Genomic DNA, 19,223 nt, shown 5'->3' on the forward strand with positions numbered 1-19,223 from the left:
GTGGAGGAGGGATAGGAGGAGAAGGAGGAGGAGGAAGAGGAGGGGAAGGAGGAGGAAGAGGAGGAGCTGGTGGGTCAGGGAGATACAATGTAAAAGAGGCTGGAGAGGTAGGAGCCAGAGGGCACAGCCCCGGGGCCATATTGTTTTGTCTTTGGCGCAAGGGCAATGGAGACCCATGGAAGGGCGATAAGCAGGGGCTCCGTGATCAGATCTGCCTTTTGCAAAGATGCCCCTGGCCATGGAGTGGGATATACTGGAAGAGGTGGAGGGGAAGGAGGAGTTGGGGAGGAGGTGTGGTGGGGTGGCTTCGACCCCGCAGTAGAAATGTGGAGAGAAGCGATTTGAGGGGTGTCCACTGGCAGGAGTTGGGGATGTAAGGTTTCTGGGAGTCGGGTTGTTGAGGGGACAAAGGAGCGTGGTTTCAGGAGGGGACCAACATGGGCAGCAGTGATTGGCAGTGGAACTAGCCTTCTGCAGAAAGGGCACAACTTGCCGATGAAGGTCAAGGGTCCTGTTTTCCGTTGGTATCAATTCACCGAAGACCTGGGGACCAGACATCCAGACCAGTGGCCTCTGCGAGAAGTGAAATTGCTCCCTGGGCTGACCATGGGACAAGACTCTCAGACCATGTTTGTGGGTGGAATCAACGAAAGACCAAGTCAGGAGATGCCCCGGAGATACCTTTTCAAACGACAAACTTCTACGATGTCCTGACCTAGTAGAACTATTTCTGTGTTAGAAAAATATTTGACTCTTTTACTTTATGATCAAAAGACAACTTTGTGATTCTTCCTTGTGATTATTATCAATCTAGATCTTTTATTCTTCATCAGAAAAAAAATCACTTTTATCTACATTTTGTTATGCCTAATTATTTTCCTTCATCCATATTCCAGTATGCTAAATCTTATGATAATACATGGAGATAATCTTCAGTCGGCTCCTTTGCAAGCGATGCTAAGAGTTCATTAACAACCAGAACCCAGATTCAACCCCACTGTTTACCACGCTCTTATCCACCAGAATCAAGTTGTTTGAGGGTAGGGTGGGAAAGATTATCCTTATCTATCAAATGAGATAATGTGCAAAGAAAGTAGTTTGAAACCAGAAGCAGTATACAAACTGTGAACTGTTATAATCACTCGGTGAGCAAAATTCCAAAGTTGTACAAATTCATTACAGTCCCCATCAGACATTTATTTTTGAGCAGAAACAGCTTCCTGGTATACCCCCCAAAATATCTAGCAGTAAATGTATGGCTAGAGGGCTCAACCGATTAATATAGTATAAAAGTTCATTAAGTGACTGTCAAATATACAAGGGTTCTCAGCCAAAATCATGAATGATTTTTGTAGTGTCCAGTTGTCCTTCACTTTGGCTAGAATTAGATCAAGAGGGGGAGGGGAAGGGGAGGGGAGGGGGAGAGGGAAGGGAGGGGGAGGGGGGAAGGGGAGGGGAGGAGAGGGGGAGGGGGAGACATGCAGCTGTGGGCAGGAAGTCAGGACAGGGTCCCATCAGCCACGCCCAGCAGTCAGAACCCCCCAAATGATCTCCCCACTGCAAGAAATCTGGTTCCTTTCAAGTAGATGCATTTTTCTCGGGAAGGAGAATGTAAGTACTGAGACAAATCATGTCCACCAACCTAGAAAGCAGAGGCAGCCCAAAGGCAGCCCCTCTGGCCATCCTGAAATTGAGCATCCGGGAGCAGTCACCCGGCCTAAGCTGGTCAGTGGAGGTAAGGGGCACACGCACAGTGGCTTTTGCCCTGTGGATTTTCAAGGGGGCGAGGCCTCAGGCATGATCTGCTCAAGGTGCTATGGCTAATGCTGTGTTACCAAATCAAACACACCACCCTGCACACAGATGTGCAGCCTGCAGAGGGGCAACACACCGCCAGGCTCCCGCGCCTGCCTCTTTGCAAAAGCCAGACCTCGCTGTTGGAACTCCAGGGCATGAGGAGGCAAGCTTCCTTCTCCCCCATCTCTGTTCTCTCCCTGGCAGTCACGTTTATCTGCTGTTAGAAACACAACCAAAGATAAGGGATGTGTCCCCAGAGAGGCAGAGGTAATGTGTTAGTCAGCTTTCCTTCACTATAATGAAATCCCTGAGATAATGAGCTTAGAAAGATAAAAGGTTAATTTGGATTCACAGTTTGGGCAGCTCTAGTTCAAAATCAAGGAGGGCCCCATGGCTTTGGGTCTCTGGCCAGGGTGGTCAATCATGGTGGGGGAGCTTGGCAGAGCAGACTGATCATGTCACGAGCCAGTAAACACACACACATGAAGAGGCTGGGGTCCCACGGTCTCCTTCAAGGGCACATTCCCAATGACCTAAAGACCCTCCAGTAGGCCCCGCCTCTTAAGGGTCTAACACCTCTCAACATGAGCCTTTGTGGGACATTTGTTTCCAAAGCATAGTAAGAAGAAAACACTCTCTATATAATAACAAAAAGACAGTGGATGGTCATGAAGTAATTAAAACTGAGAGCAAACTAGAAAAGACAGCCAAATGGGTAAGAATTCCAAGGAACAGAACATATTCACTGTTTGTCTTTTGGGTGGCGAGATCAAAGAAAAGAAATTTAAGATAGAAAAGATTGCCAGTCAATTCGGACCACATTTAAAAGACAAGGGCAAATGAGAAGAAAGAAGATTAAGATAAATGGTTTCAACCCAAGAGACGATGAATTTAAAACACAAAAGTAAGTAATGGGTTTAAGGATTAAAACATGGAGTTCAGAAGAAAAAATATGAAGATTTTTTAAAAAGAATCGAGAAAAATATTTTAAATCAACTTTTAATTTTGGAGTATTTTTAGATGTACAGAAAAGTGGCCACCAGACGAGAGAGAGTTCTCCTGAACCCTCCGCCTGGCTTCTCCTGATGTACCTTGGGAATCCAGTGCCAGACGCCACGTGGAGTTCACTCATTTTTCCACTTATACCCTCTTTAACATCCAGTTTGGGATATTACATTGCGTTTAAGGGAGAAATATTTTTAAAAGAAACTAAGCAAACATTTAAAAGCATATCCAAGCAGATATGAAAGAGGAATACTGAAGTGCAGAAACTAGTCCAGATCAAAGACACAGAGAAGTGTCCCCAGTGATGGCAGACACTTGGTCATGACCAGCCAGCAGGCAGGTGAGCCAGGCAGAGACGCCTCTCCAGTAATTTGGCTCTTCATTTGCAAATCAGAATAGGGCCCTACCTTAATCACACCCCAAGACCAACTGCAAGTGGACTAAGGATTTAAATGGGAATGGAAAAACTTGTGACTTCTCAAATATAGAAGACAACATGCTCACGATCTATCACGGGGCAGGGGAAGAATTTACTAAGATTTTTTTTTTTTTAAATACAAACTATAAAGGAAAAAAATGAGCACTGGATTGCATGAATATCAAAAATACCTCCTCATCAGAACAGACCAAGGGAGATGGCCTAATACAAACCAGGAATTTTCCACACACGCATCGAAGCATTAGAATCCAGGATACCTTTCCGGTGTCTGAAATCACTAAGAAAGAGAGAAGTCACTGAGTGGGGAAAGGAAAAGCAGGTGACCCAGGCGTTTCACGGTGAGCGAGCCTGAGTGTTTCATAAGAGACTGGTGAGGAGACCCCTGACCTCATCAGCAATCGGAAACGCAGAGCGGCAGATTTGCTCCGGGGAATATTTCTAGGTTGTTCTTTCCAACACCTTCCTGGTCAAAACTAAAGAAGGGTGCTTGGATCATGGAGTAAATCCTAGGCCTCTCTCTGGAGAAGTCTGATTCAGGAGGCTCAGGATGGAAGCCAGTCATCAGTATTTTCGGATCCATTCCCCAGTGACTGGTGGCACCCGAGAAATGTGCGAAACTGTGCTAAATGTTCAGGTGCATCCGAAGGGCACCCCAAAATGCCTTTGAGTTACAAAAGAAAAAGGAAAGAGGGAGGGAGACAAGGAAAGAGTGTGTGTGTGGGGGGATGAACGCATGTCCGTCCACCGAGGAACGCAGGAATTAAATGTGGTCTGTTTGTGCAAGGGAATGTCACCGCGTTTCATGATTCAAGATGTTACTGACTGAGGTCCAGAGAGATTCATGGACCACTGGGGAAGAGGTTGCCAGCCCCTTCAAGGCACAGTGCTTTCTCACACTTAAATTCTCCTCTCATACTATTTAAAAATCCCTTTAAGCTTCTTCAGACAATTTATTATCTCTCTTGCTGCTCTGTCCCCACACCTTTCTGCATACAATGTTTTTTTCCCTAAAGCCAAGTCACGGTGCCATAATGTTGAAAACCTCACAGACTCCATTCTCACTCTGCTCCTGTGAGATCAACAATGCACAACACCCCAAAGTGACAGCGTTATGAGGAGTCACGTCCGCACACCGATGGGCACACGGTGACAACTGCCACCAAAGCCCGCCAGGCAGACAGCAACTGTGAGGTGCTGTAGATCGCAAATCAGAGCCTGATTTTAGAGGTGCTAAACTGTAGTGATAAATATGCATCCTGAGGTTGGGGCAGCACCGTCTGTTGTGGCATAAAAATAAATAAACCTGCCAGGCGGGGTGTCGCACGCCTGTCACCCCAGGAACCCTGGAGGCTGAGGTGGGAGGATCGCAAGTTTGAGACCAGTCTCAGCAACTAAGCAAGGCCCTGAGCAACTTAGTGAGAGCCTGTCCAAGACATAAAAAGGACTGGGGATGTGGCTAGTGGTTAAGTGCTCCTGGATTCAATCCCCAGTGCCCAAAATAGATAGATAAATAAACTTTACTCAAGGAGACCTACACAAACCTCTAAAGCAGAATATTCAGGGGGAAAAACAGCCACAGACTATGTAAAATATGAAGTTTTTATAAAGTTCAGAAATATACAAAGCCCAGCTATATATTTTGGGGCATGTACATGTGACATGTCCCACATAGAAAAACAAAGCAGAAAAACCAATCCAGGCCCATACCATCTCTTAGGGGAAAAGGAAGGAGGAGTTGGTCAAGGAACACACGGAAGCCTGTGATGTTCCGCCTCTCAAGTTCAAGTTCAGTACTGATAGTGCACATTCATTTTATCAGGGCTAGGATAAGAAACAGGCATTAGCTTCAGGAGGTAGCCAAAAGAATCTCAGGGAACCAGTTTAAAGTATTGCAATGTAACATTGTTTTTAAAAAATCAATATGAATGCAAAAGCAAACCACGGTCAAGAAAGTATTAAAGTTTTATTTAAACCGAGGAGTCAACCCTGAGCTCACATGAGCTTGCTTCCCTTGTCAGCCCCTAATCCCGGCCCCAGCTCAAATAAAACTTTATTGACACCAACAGGAGGCTGGTCATGGAGTTTGCCTGCCTGGTTGTTTGAACAATTTCACTAAAAGATAGCTTTATCTTGATGTTGGAGTTTCCTAGCCCCCCCCTCCTTAAATTTTGTGCACAAGGAAATTTGCTGGTTCTAGGAAAAGCAAAAAAACCGGTTTATATCCCAAACACACACACACACACACACACACGTATATGTGGATACACAACTTTTAATTAATAACATTGTATCTAAAATATTTTATAGAAAGCAAAAACCATTGAGACTTACCCACCCATCAACGGATGCTTCCCACCACAAACCCCTAAACAGATGCGGGAACGGGGTGCCTGCCCACCCTAGGAAGTGTCTGAAACAGCCTCCCCCAGGGGACTAGCACTCTCTGCAGTCCATTCTCGAGTCTCCTCTTTGTCATTCTGCCGTGAGAGAAGTAGAACCTCACTTCCACATGGGGAAACAGAGAGGTTGAGGAACCTGCCCCATGCTGCACAGCCAGGAATGGCCCAGCCCGGGCCACCCTGGGAGGTTTTGAATGCATTCAATACTCCTTCCACCATCAAACCCATGGGGGGCTTTTCCGAATCAAGAAGTACCTGACTGGGTTTATCACTGAGCTTGAAAGTGGGGTGACCAGAGAAAGCCAAGAAGAATTCTGACGGAGTTCATTTTAACTGGGAAAATGTTCCTGTGACGGAGCAGGCAGTGTAGACCCAGGAGTCTGCGGCTGTGACTAATCCGCTCCCGCCCCCACCTCTGCCAAGAGCCCCCGTGGCAGCTGCGAGTCAGACTCTCCTCCAAAGCAAATGGCCACCCAGAGAGCCATGGGGCATTTTGGGAAAGTGGCACTTAACTCCTTATGGTCACTAGGGGGCCATCGGGAGGTGATCATCGGAACACAGTGATGGACGGGCAATTTCACAGTTGAGGAGAGTTCCTGTCACTTGTCCCAGAGCACCCTGTTTACTCCCAGACCCGTCATCCGGCCACCGGGAGGCTGGCTCATTAGCAAGGTACTCACAGGACTCTGGGCTGGAGACCTGAGTCCCCAGGGCTGTCACAACTCAGTGCCACAAACTGGGTGACTCACAGCAACAGAGACGCATTCCCTCCCGAGGCTGGAGGCCAGATGTTTTCTTTCCCGCGAGACGGAGCTCCCTCTGGGACCAGGGGAAGGGGTCTCCTCCCCCCGCTCCTGGTGCTCCTGGCTTGCAGGGTCTCCTTTTTGGTCACCTCCCTGGGTTCCTCCATCCAAATTCCCCTCTTCTTCTAGGACACGTCACTTTGGACCAGGTCCACCCACTCCCAGGACGACCTCGACTTGGCTGCACTCATGGTATCTGCAATGGCCCGATGTCTAAATAGGCCCACTCTCTGAGCTCCTGTCTTGGGGGACAATTCCCAGTGGATGCTCCTGTCAGGCAGCAGAAGTGGCCGTCAGGGAAGGAGTAAAGGGCACAGGTGCGTTCACACCTGAGCCTGAGACTGGACAGCCTCCCTTAGCGCTGAGATCAGATCCAGGATGTGGAGTCAAACCCCAGACCTGGCTCCGGCCTCCTCCGGACTTAACTCCAGAGCTCGGCCTCCCCACAGGGCGCCTGGCTTCTCAGCAGGGCTGTCCCCTCTGCCCTCCACGCTGTTCCATCCGTCCCCATTCCTTCTCTGGTGACTCCGGCTCAGCCTTTGGGTCTCACCGCCTGGCCCTCTCTCGAGCAAGCCTCCCCGGTCCCCCACTACATTTCCTATTTCCCACTCCCTTATTTTCTCTGCTGGTAGCATCCTGAACCCCAGTGTGGTCAGATACAAAGGTCCTCCCCAGGCTCCTGGGAGAGAAGCGGGGACGTCCGGAGGGGAAGGGGCCCTCTTGAGAGCTCTCATGTAGACAGTGGTCAACCCACTCCTGGACCAGCTGGGGAGCCCCTGTGAGCAGTTAGGGCGGGGCTGGAGGAAGCAGGTCACCGGGGGTGCCTCTGTCCCTGGTCAGCGCAGCGCTGGCCCCCGTCTCCCTGGTTACCGTGTCCTGAGCTGTATTCCTGGGTCATGCTCCTCTCCCATGAGGTTCTGGGCCCTGTTGGACCCAGAGCTATGGAGATGGCCCGCTACGGACTGAACCTCTGAAACCATGTCCCCAGATCAACTTTGCTCCCCTCCGCTGCTCCTGTGGGGTCCGGGGGGCACGAAGGGTCACAATTGGCTGTTTCGTCTCTATTCCGGGCAGTTGGGATGGTGGATAAGGACAGAGAGCCCTGGCCCTCAACCCAGGGAGCAGGCCCCTGGAAGATGCAGTTGGTTGAATGGGAAGATGGGGGAAGGGCCCTTTTCGTTAACCAGCTGTACACAATCGTGGGGTTCATTTTGACATATTCATCCACGTAGATGACCTCATTCATAACACTTAAAGAAATATCTAATAAGGACTCTAAATAAAATCGCAGTTTCTGAATCAATTTTTTAAAAAATTTTTAAGTCTTTTTTTGGTATCAGGGATTGAACTCAGGGACACTCAACCCCTGAGCCACATCCCCAGCCCTATTTTGTAATTCATTTAGAGACAGGGACTCACTGAGGCTGGCTTTGAACTCATGATCCTCCTGCCTCAGCCTCCCGAGCCGCTGGGATGACAGGCATGCGCCACTACACCCGCTCTAAATAGGTTTCAAGATGTCTCAGGAGCCACTTGCTAGGGGACAGAAGGAAAAGGATGCCCAGGGAATGGTACACCAGACCCTCCCTGCTTCATGTAACCCAGAACAGCGCCACTTTTATCTCTTATTCATATATTGGGGTTCTAGGTGAGATTCCTTTTTGTAGAGAACTTTTATTGCTAAATAGTGTAAGAATGTTTTAAGACTCCCGTCTAGGAAAAAAAAAAAATGGTTTCTGCTATGATTTAACTATGGTTTGTCATCTCAGATATTCATGTTGAAATGTGGTTGCCATGGCAGCAGATTTGTGGGAGGGGCCAGTGGGAGGTGTCTGGGTCATGGGGCAGCGCCCTCCGGAAAGTTCAATGCCTTTCTTGTGGGAATATATTAGCTGTCACCAGGGCTCAGCCCCTTTTCTCTTTTCCACTTCTGCCTGCTTGCCCTTCTGCTTCCCACCATGCACTGAAGCAGCACAAAGCCCTCCTTGCTCTTACACTTCCAGCCTCCAGAACTATGAGCTTAAAAAAACTTCTTTTCTTCATAAATCACCAAACCTTGGGTATTTTGTTATAGCATAGAAAACAGACTGAGACCATTTCTGACTTGGATTTTATGAACCAATAAAATAAATAAATAGAGAACTGCCTAAAGTTAGCAACGGCCTCCCCCAAATAAAGATACTAAATAAAAAACAATCACACTTTACAATTACTATCATTTCATTTTATTTTTTTTTTAAAAAAAAGGATGTGAAACACCAGAAAGGTCCACAGGATACGGCCATAAACTCAAGGGATGTTTATTAAGTTCACAAACATACTTTGTGGAAATGCTCACTATGGTGTCCCCCTTTTCTCAGGTGTCTGGTCGCTGGCAAAAATATAACCAGGCCTGAACCCTCCCTCTGGGCTCTTCTCTTGGTCCCAGTTCAACAGGAGCTTATTAAACACCCAGGTGCTGGGCCTGGCCTCAGAGAACAGAATCAGCCGTCAAGGAACGAGACAGAGATGCGCGTGTAGTTGGTCTAGAAAACCAGCATTTGGAAAGTGCCTGGGTCCCCTCTCTCCCTAAATCTTAGGTAGGGGGCCAACGATTCCATTCTGGCCACACAGCACTTGACTGCATGGGTTCAGGACCTTCTGGACAGCTGTAGAAGTCTCCCCCTCCGTCCTTTCCCTGTGGCCTGATCTGTCGCTGACCTCGGGAACCACAGTGGCATCTAGATTCGTGCGGCCTGCCCGCCCCCTTCCTCCACCCCTGCTGAAGTGCATTCAGGTGGCTCGGGGCCAGCTGGGCTGAAGACGGAGCCAGGGCACCAGATAACTGTCAGGAATCAGCATCCGCCCACAGCAACGTCACCAGCGAACAGTGGCCCTGCAGGACCTCCGCACCTGCAAACTACACGAGATCACAGCACAGTCCAAACCTGTCTTCTATTTATCTGTGGGACTTGGATACGGTTTGAGATGAGAAAATCAAATTTGCAGTCCAGACACTGAGGTTGGAGGTGCTCAGGAAATCCTGCAGGGGCTTGCTGTCGCCCGCTGGTCGCTCCGGCCGGCCGGTGCTTAACCTTGGCTGCGCACTGCCACCCCCCAGGATGTACTGAAAAGCACTTCTGCCGGAGGCCTGGCCTCCAGGGGCTGTCACCGGGCTGGAGGGCAGCCTGAGCAGTGGACGTTTATAAAGCTGCCCAGGTGATGTGCCTGTGCAGCCAAGTCTGGGAGCCACCAGGCTAGAAGCGGTTTCTTCTTGATTCTTGGGGAGCTGAGAGTCCATGGGGCTCCCTCCGGACATGCTCCGGAAATGGAATCTCAAGTACACAGAAAAGGGACGATTTGTCAAAGGGATCCACGCTCTTCCTGTGAATTAGTAAGCATCTGCGTCCCCACCGGCTGCTCAAGGACGTAGGTGGGTATAGCCCTATACCCACTGACCAGATGAAGAAACCGGGGCTTTGTGGTGCTGAGGGATCTGACAAGCGCCACACAACCAGGGTTGCAGCCCTGAGAGGAAGACACAGACGGCCCCAGTGTGCCTCTGTCCCCCACAGCATCCAACCCGCCGGACTGCAAGCTCTCTGCAGTCGGGGACGGTGACACCCACTTCCTTGACTCCTTTATGATACTCAGTATCATATTCTGTACATCAGCGATTCAATCAATGCCAGTGACAGCCTTCAGATATGGTGGGTTCAGGGTGTCGTCCTGAAGAGAACAATGAGGTCCAAACTGACCTGAACCCCAACACCACATGATAGTGTCCACCACCACAGCTCACGGGTGAGGGCTCCTGAGCACCCAGCACGGGGCCCAGCATCCTTCTATTTCATCCTAACACCCACTTCATGAGGAAGGTATCATGTGCCCATTTTAATGGTGGGGAAAGTGAGGCTGGGAGAGGCTAGATAATGAATGTCAAAAATAAGATGGGGACGCAGGCTGACCCCATCCTCCAGTCCAGGGCTCTTACCTCTTTCTTCCCTCCCTCACAACCAACAGCTTAACTCTTTTGTTCTCCTCAGGACCCGTAGGTGTCTGGGACAGCAGCCCTGTGGGAGGAATACCTAAGGTGACCTTGGGCAACATTCGCCTGTGCCCTGCGGTGCCATGATGTATGGACTGGCCCGGTGCCGACTTTCCCTTAGTCTTGTGTGGAAGAGGAGAGGGAGGAGGTCTCCTAGGGCCCTGGAACCAATGGCCACAGCTGGGCAGCTTCAAACAAGAGCCATGGACTCACTGTGACCCTGCTGTGGAGGCCAGAGGTCCCAAACCAAGGTGGCCCTTGATTTCCAAAGCAGGGCTGGCTCTTTCTGGAGGTCCTGAAGGAGAATTTACCCCCTCCTGCTCTCACACTCCGTTTCTGGTGGCTCCAGCAACCCTTGGTGTCCCCAGGCTGTGGGCGCCTCACTCTAATCTCAGCCTCCATCTTTATAGGGTACGTGGTGGGTCTCTGTCCAAATCGCCCTCCTCTCCTCGGGACACCAGGCAGGTTGGACAGAGCCCACACTAGTGACCTCGCCTTGACTTGAAGACGCTTGCAAAGACTGCATTTCCAAGTCAGGCCCATCCACAGGGAGCAAGAGCTTGAAGATGGGCCTGTCCTTGGGGTTCACAATTCCCTCGTCCAACACGGCTAGAAACGAACAGCCACAGAGAGGGTGGAGATGACTCTGGAAAGATAAAGACAGACCCCTCTCCAGCCTCTCCACCAGCGCTAGCCTCTGGCTTCACCTTTTGTACACCCCTAGGGACAAGAGACAAGGCCAGGTCTGGATCAAGTCCCCCCTCATCACAGAGCATCCCCAGAAAGGCAAGGGCTGGTTCCAGGCCACCTGAAGAGCCGCAGGTAGGACAGACAGTAGGTGCAGGGAGGTCCTGGGTCTCCCACTCCGGCCCAGGGTGATTTTCTGCAAAGATGTCAGGCAGGAAGCAGGAACAGGCCCCAGGTGCAGACACCCCACCCAGACCCAGTGCAAGGCAACACCAGACATCCTGTAGAGTAGCCGGCCCCTTCTCTTCGACCGTGTCCAAGTCATGAACAACAAAGAAAGACCAAGAAACCTCTGGCTGGACGGCCAAATGCAATATGAAGCCCTGGATCGCACCCTGTCCCCTGAGGAAAATTTTCTGTAAAGGATCCGACAGGGCAGTGGCTGAAACTGAATGTGATCAGATGGAAATACGGGTCCAATGTTAAGTGCACTGGATTTGGGAGCTCTGTGTGGTTATGGAAGGGTCTAAGAGAACAGGCAACCCAGGCTGAAAAGGTTTGCAAAAATGAGAAAAAAAGAGAGAGAGAGAAAAAAAATAGTGGGGGAGAGAGAGAGAAAGAAAGGGAAAACGTTAAAAACTAAGTTCTTGGTATTATTATCGCCACTTTTCCTGCAGTTTGGAATCCCAGTTTCCCCTCCGTATTCATGGAAGATTGATTCCAGGACCCTGGTGGATTCCAAAACGGAGGATGCTCAAATCCCTGGTAGAGAACAGCACAGCGTTTGCCCAGACCCCCCGCATCCTCCTGGGTGCTGAAACCTCCAGATCGCCCACCACACTGCTACGTGTCCCAGCTACGGAAGTCGCTGCCACGTTGTATTGTCCAGGGCACCGTGACAAGGGGAAAGATCCGCACCCCCGTTCGGTGCAGATGGATTTTTTTGTGAATATCTTTGATTCTCTGTTGGCTGGTTCAGATGTAGAAGCCATGATACGTAAGCACTGATTTCAAAAATGAGAAACTAGAAATCAATTGTCCCATGGCCCAGTGATTCCGAAGCGCTGGCTTGCAGGACCCCGGGGGAGGGGGGGGCTCGTGGGAACTCATCTTCCGGCCCCCTGCTCTGAGCTCCTGACTCAGGAGGTTTGGGACCCGGGAGGAGGACAAGAATCTGCATTTCTATCGAGCACAGGCTGCCGCTGGTGGTGGTGGTCTGGAACACAGTTTCGCCCCTGGGGCAACCCAGTTTACAGGGTGGAGGTGACCACCCTGTGACTGGACACAGAGGGGGTTAGAAGGGGCTGTTTCTGGGAAGCAGGGTCGGGAGGGGTGGGGGCGGGGGATGCCAGGGACCAGTGCTTTTTACGAAGGACCTCTCCGAACCACTTTGCCTGCAGGTGTGTGTATCTTAATGCCTGCGGAGCATTTAGACAGGGACACTGGGGTGGAGCAGTGGGCAGTACCTGCTGGGGACCTGCTAGACACTGAGTTTCTAAAATAGGGCCAAGGGAGTACGGCATCGGCTGGGTCCAAGGTGGGGGTACCAGCACCAATGCCAACTGCCCCTTTGCTCACCCTTGGGGAGCAAAGTCCTTTGTGTCACCGCGGTGAGAGACACGTTCTGTCCTTAGAATTGCTGCCGCTGCGTCAGCCGGGATGAGCCCAAATCACCCCCAACCTCTCTTGATTCTGAGCCCATGGTGGAGGCGCAAACTTCTGTGGAGACACGCGCTTCTCCTCCCCCTCTGCTGGGGGTAATGAACCTCGGCCTCAAGCCTCATTACACCCCATTATGCAATCAGCCCCATCCCGAGGCTCAGCCCGAGCCCGGGGTGCGCCACTGGGCTTCCTGGCTCCTCACAGCTCCCTGCTCTGTCCCCCACGACAAACCTCCAGGACAGGGCACATCTGCGCGCCTCACCTCGTCTGCGGGACCAAGATGGGACCCGGAGAGGACCCGGGATGACAGCCCCGGACGAGGGCACGTGCTCTTTCCAGATAACATTGCAAAGCGGATATTTCCTAAGACCAGTGCCTCTGTCTCGGCTCCAGCTGGTGCCATTATGATCCAAATAGGAAAGTTCCAGATCCATCGGCCACTTGTTCCCCGCCGCAGCCGCCGCCCTGAAGCTCTCCACCCCCAGGGCAGCCAACCAAGAAACCCCAGCCCTGACCCGGACACCCAGGATGAGGCAGCCGCAGAAGCTGCCCGCGGCTGGCTTCCTGGCCACTGTGGGCAGCTGCCTGGCCCCACGGGGATGGCCGGCACCTGGGCCCATGGATGTCATGAATATTAAAAGAGAGCGCAGGAGGGGTGACGGGTGGCTAGCCAGCCTGGGTGCTGCCCTCCACGCCAGCGCAGCATGCTGATAGGAGAGGAAAACTCAGCAAGTTCCGTTCCCCACTTGCTGAGCAGCCAGGGGCTCAAGGAAGATGGTGTTGTCCCTCGCAGCCCCGAGGTGTAGGTTAAAGGACTCAGGAGGAGTGCAAATGACCTCACCTTTCCTGACCTTGTGGCCCTGGGCCTGGATGACAACGTTGCTCGGGTTCTAGAGGATGGTGCAGCATCGATGAAATAAAAGGAAATTGCTTTGCATGACGCCTGAAATATGGTCGGCACAGAATAAATGCCGATGGCTATCACTGTCGTTCACCCCGTTCCCAGTGACTCCATCCTCTCACACAGCAACAGCTCCCCGGCCACCCTTTATGGAGACGCAGCAGCACCCTGAGCACCAGCCCCCGGGCTAGGAAGTCTATCTGGGCTCCTCCTTTTAGCCTCCCTGCATCCTCGCGGGGTAGAAAACTGGCTCAGGAGGTTCACTGATTTGCCTAATGACTGTTCAGCAGCGGCTTAGTTGTTCCAGACCCCAAATCCCTTCCACCAGCTGGTGATAAAGGATGATGAATAACCGACTTTTCATTTAGGTGGCTCTTTCTCACTCTAAAGTAACTTTTTTTTTTTTTAGGGTACCTAGAGACAGCCTCATCTACGTCACTTGGGACCTGAGATGACCCTCTGAAGAGTCTAAAGTATACACAGCTTGTTGGACCCCAGATGGGGCACATGGGTGGCGACCCTCAGCCCCGACCCAAGCAGCATGGAAGAAATACAGAAGGGTCCCTGACTCAGGGTGGCTCGTGGTTCAACTGCCCTGATTTGATCTTTGTACTCGATGATGGTGTCAGAGCCTGCTCATACGATCCGTCTGTTTTTTTTTCACTGTTAGAAGAGTATTTGATAAACCACCTGAGATGTTCAACACTCTTATAAAATAAGCTTTGTCAAAATTACAAGCAACAATCAATGTTGGCAAGGACGTGGGGAAAAAAGGTACACTCATATGTTGCTGGTGGGGCTGCCGATTGGTACAACCACCATGGAAAGCAGTGTGGAGATTCCTCAGAAAACCTGGAATGGAACCACCATTTGACCCAGCTATCCCTCTCCTTCATTTTTACCCAGAGGACTTAAAATCAGCACACTACTGACTCAGCCACATCAATGTTTATAGCAGCTTAACTCACAATAGCTAGACTATGTGCCCTAGGTGCCCCTCAACAGACAAATGGATAAAGGAAATGTGGGACATAGACAAATGGAATATTACTCAGCCTTAAAGAAGAATGAAATCATGGCATTTGCCGGTAAATGGATGGCGCTGGAGAATATTATGCTAAGTGAAATAAGCCAATCCCAAGGAACCAAAGGCTGAATGTTTTCTCTGATATGAGGATGCTAATTCACAATGGGGGGGGGTGCTAGGGAAGAACAGAGGTACTTTGGATTAGACAGAGGGGAGTAAAGGGAGAGGGGCAGCCTGGGGGGAGGAAGGATAGTAGAATGAATCAGACATTCTTATCCTACATGGTTACATGACCAGTGTAACTCTACATCACACACAACCAGGAGAATGAGAAGTTATGCTCCATTTATGTGGGATGTGTCAAAGTGCATTCTACTGTCATGGATAACTAATTAGAGCAAATTTAAAATTATTTTAAAACTAAGCTTTGGGCTCAATGATTTTGCTGGATATAGGCTAGTGGAAGTGTTGTGAGCATGTTACGGTGGCTACGCTAAGCTGTGATGTCTGGTGGGCATGTTCTATGTGTCCCTGACTTGGGGTATCTTGGATTTACAAGGGGTCGAGGGGACTCCCCTGTAAGTTGAGGGCCGTCTGCGTAGTGAGCATGGAGAGGTGCACCCACTGCTGCTTCTCAGGGAGCAAGTTCCTTTCTGAGTCGGCATCTGGAGACTCAAATATCCACCAAGGAGGCCTTTGTCCAAATCTGGGAGTTTTATTAGTTGCTTTACTTAAGGGCTGAACAGGAGAGTCTGATACCGTGCCTGATTCTGAGTGAGCCCGAGAACACAGAGGGCTGGGAGCCCGGGAGAACCCTGCTTCCTCCATGAGCTGAGGCTCCTGGGACACCCCTACTTCCCCGACTCATCACCCCTACACCAGGGGAGTAGGGCGAGCCCCAAGGAGGTGACGTCCTTCTCGCAGCCCACACAGGACAGCCGGCCACCCTGAGGCTCCGAGGCTCGGTACTTGGAGTAGAGGGGGGCTGGGAACCCAGACAAGCAGAAGAATCCAGCCCTGGCCGAGGGGCTCTTCCCAAACCGCACCCTAAAGGATCAGGACTTGGCGAGGGGAAGTGGGTTTGGGGGTGAGCCTCAGAAGGGCCAAATTCCCCAGCTCTGGATGGGCCTCTGTGGACTCTCTTTTTGCAGAGTTGGGGACACGGGGACCCAGAGAGAGAAAGGAATCGGGTGGGCTGCAGAGGTGGGGTGCAGGCAAGGGCTGGGTCGGGTTCAAGACACAGCCCGGGGCAAGGCCAGGCGCCCTCCCAGCTCCTCTCCCGTCTGTAAACTGGAACAGCGCTCGCTGCCGGCCTCGCAGAGATGGGGAGTCTGAACATGAGGACCATCCACCCGCCAGCAGGGACAAGGACCACACAGGCCATTGGTGGCAGTGGGGCTCCAGCAGAGAGCTTCCCGTTTCTTCGTCTGGAGCCCGTCCCACCCCCAGGCTGTCTGTCCTTCTGCTATTCCTTGGCATCAACGGATGTGGGGCTGGTCCAGGGCCAAGTGCTGGGAGCTGCCTTTGAAGAAAGGTCTTGGCTGCTGCCCAAGGTGGACAGACCAACCTTCCCTCTCGGGTGGGCCCCAGAGCAGGGGCAGAAAGGCAGGAGCCATGGAGAGTCCTCAAAGACCCCTTGCCAGGGGCAGGACCCAAAGGTGCTAGTCGGGAAGGTTGTTTTTTTTTTTTTTTAACCAGATGTCTTTACTCTGGCCCAAACTAACGTGCAGAGCGCTAGTCAACCCCCAGGGGGACTGTCCTCATGTTCACTCGTGGGATAGTGATGCCTGAGGACAGACAGCGGCTGCCCCGTGTCATGCCAAGGTCAGTTCCAAGCACTCTTAGGGCTAGAACCGGGCAGACAGCATTTAGCCACAGTAGCCAGGGGGCCAGAGGCTGTAAATACCAGAGAAAGGAGTTAAGAAGCAACATGATGACAGCTACCATTTATTAAGCAGTTACTATGTGCCAGGCCCTGTGGACAAGGTCATGCTTGACTGGCATGAGCTCAGCTGGTCCTCCCGACTGTGTGTGTGGCAAACCTATAATTATCCCCATTTCACAGAGGAAGAGACCGAGGCTCAGAGAGACTCTCACCTCACTGGAGGTCAGACACGTCAGAACTAGGCTCACTCTCGGGGGACAGCCTCACCATCCAGCCGGATGTCAGATGTCACATAAGTAAATCAACAAATAAAACTCCCAGATTTAGAGAAAGACATTCTTGGAGGGATTGATTTGGGTTCTCAAATTACAGCTGATGGTTGAACTGATCTACTCTGCATTAGAAAGAACCCAATTTAGGTCCCAGCTCAAGTGCGTGACAGCTGTGTGGATCTGGGCGAGTTTTGTGCTGCCCCAGAGCCTCGGTCTCCTCATCTGGACAATTCGAACAATCCATCTACCCAATCAATAATTGCAAGAACTCAGAGCTCCTGAGGGTGGGTGATTAGCTCAGTAAACATTCCTCTCATTTACCCAGAGTGACAGCAAGACGTGATCAGCCCGTGGCTGTATGAAGGGGCAGGGGTCACTTTTTCCATGGTCTAGAGGCCCCCTCCTTCTCCTGAGCAACCAATCAATCAAAATTGCTATCTTGGCCAGAGGACCGGCTGGACTGAGTTCAAGGGACTCCCCTCTGACCGCGTCTGTGCCCGCCCGTTCATCACAAGGGGCCTCTGGGCAGAGGAGATTAAAAGCCTTCTGAACCATCGGCCCTTGATCTCCAGAAACTTCCATTTCCGCTTCGAGTAATAACAACTCTGTCTCCAGCAGAAAATTGGTGAGAGCAAAAACATAAACCACCCCAGGCCACGCTCAGCCCAGTTTGATCCTGAATATATCTCTGAGATGCAAAGGTTACGCGGCGCGGTGACCCGAGCTAAGGAAAAAACACACCACCTCATCACAGCTGCCTTGTCCCCAGTGGCTAAGAAAAACCCATGGAGAGCAAAGCCGCTCCTCTGCCACCCTCCACACCTGCGGATCAGAGAGCAGGAACTCGGGCGATGATTACCTGCCAATCACTCCCCCTTCAAAACCACCCAAAGGGGCGTGAGAGATGCGCAGGGGAGGCGGCGGCCCCCGGCTGAGCTGAGCCTCCATCAGTGAGCGATTTAGGAGTGGAGAAACAGGTCATCTGCACCTGGCCCACAAAGCCGCAGTGCTGGGGACCAGAGGTGGCCGCCCTGTCCCCCGCCCCCGCCTGCCAGCCAGCGCAGCCCCAGGGCGGTGACTTACTTGCAGAGAAGTTGGCCTCCGTAGTGTGGACCGAGTGGACAGGAGGGGTGGACGGCAGAAAGGGCGCGTGTCCCACGAAGAAGGAGCGCAGGGAGCGCTCGGACAGCAGTGGGGAGCGCTGCTGGGAAGGGATGTTCTCGCAGCTGCCCACGCTGCTGTGGATCTTGAGGTTCAAAGGTTTGCTCTTCTTCTTGGCTCTGGGAGGGAGACAGAAGACCACAGGGAAATGTATCCATCCAGGCACGGGATTAGGGCCAGGCCCAGGGTCAAGGGCATCTCCCAACCCCGCGCCCCTTCCACCTCACGCTCTGAGCTCTCAGGGTGGCGAGCCCCACACTGGCCTCTGGCTGTCTGAAGAAGTGGACCTCGGTGCATTCAGGAGGTCTGTGTCAAGGTGGCCTCTACCCCATCCGAGATGTCAGTCCCCAAGTCACTGTCCTGCATCCATATGAGAACCACCTGCTTGGGCACACCCCCCCACTGGTTCTCGGTCCAGCCCCGACCAGGAGCTCTGGATGGTACCCATCTTGGGGGTGCAGAAGGAAGTGGGCCCCCCCACACTGTGGGCTGGATCCCACGAGGCCCCTCAAGGGCAGCTGCTGGAGATGTGTGGAAGTTATGTCAAGAGGGGACCCTGTGCGCCCCCAGCCCTCCTCTCTGCTCCCACCAGAGAGCAACCAGCATCCCTTGGGGGCTGGGGGGTGGGGACATGCCAGGGGGGTCCGTAGCCTGGTGAACAGGGCCACACTCTCCAGATTTTGAGTTTCACCAACCTCAGGCGAATCATTTTCACGCCTCAAACTTAACTCTCTTATCCATCAGAGAGTTCTTTGCCAGGATGAGGAGAAGATTAGATAAAATAATCCCTGTAAATTACTCGGTGGAAGTATCAGGATCCATCCTGATTGTTATCTACGAGGGGGATCCCTCTGAGGATTCCTTTGAAGTATATGCAACCAAAACAATGTGGAAACTTCTAGAAAGTTTGGTCCTAATCTCAGAGACTCTCTAAGACCCAGGAGATGCGAGATTCTACAAAACCCCCATACCTAGCAAGCGACTCGCATTTAGCAGGAACTTAAATATTTGTTGAATGATCTCTAAACAGCAAAATGAAGAAAGGTACTGACGATTATGTCCCAGAACCCCCTCAGCCCGTAGCCTCTGACCGATGGCCGGCTCCAAATCCACTCGAGAGAAGATGGAAGAAGGATACCTGACCTCAACCCTGTAACC

General features: G+C 51.6%; 1 protein-coding gene across 1 annotated transcript in view; it reads right to left on the reverse strand.

Annotated features, from left to right (window-relative positions):
- Ksr2 (kinase suppressor of ras 2) overlaps nucleotides 1-19,223 on the reverse strand; it is a 365,358-nt gene that overhangs the window by 136,620 nt on the left and 209,515 nt on the right. The window contains exon 5 of the mRNA XM_077110178.1: nucleotides 17,988-18,184. Coding sequence (XP_076966293.1) covers nucleotides 17,988-18,184 — 197 coding nt within the window. The remainder of the gene's footprint in view (nucleotides 1-17,987; nucleotides 18,185-19,223) is intronic.

The sequence above is a fragment of the Callospermophilus lateralis genome, chromosome 1, assembly GCF_048772815.1.
Source record: "Callospermophilus lateralis isolate mCalLat2 chromosome 1, mCalLat2.hap1, whole genome shotgun sequence".
Taxonomy (NCBI): Eukaryota; Metazoa; Chordata; class Mammalia; order Rodentia; family Sciuridae; genus Callospermophilus; species Callospermophilus lateralis.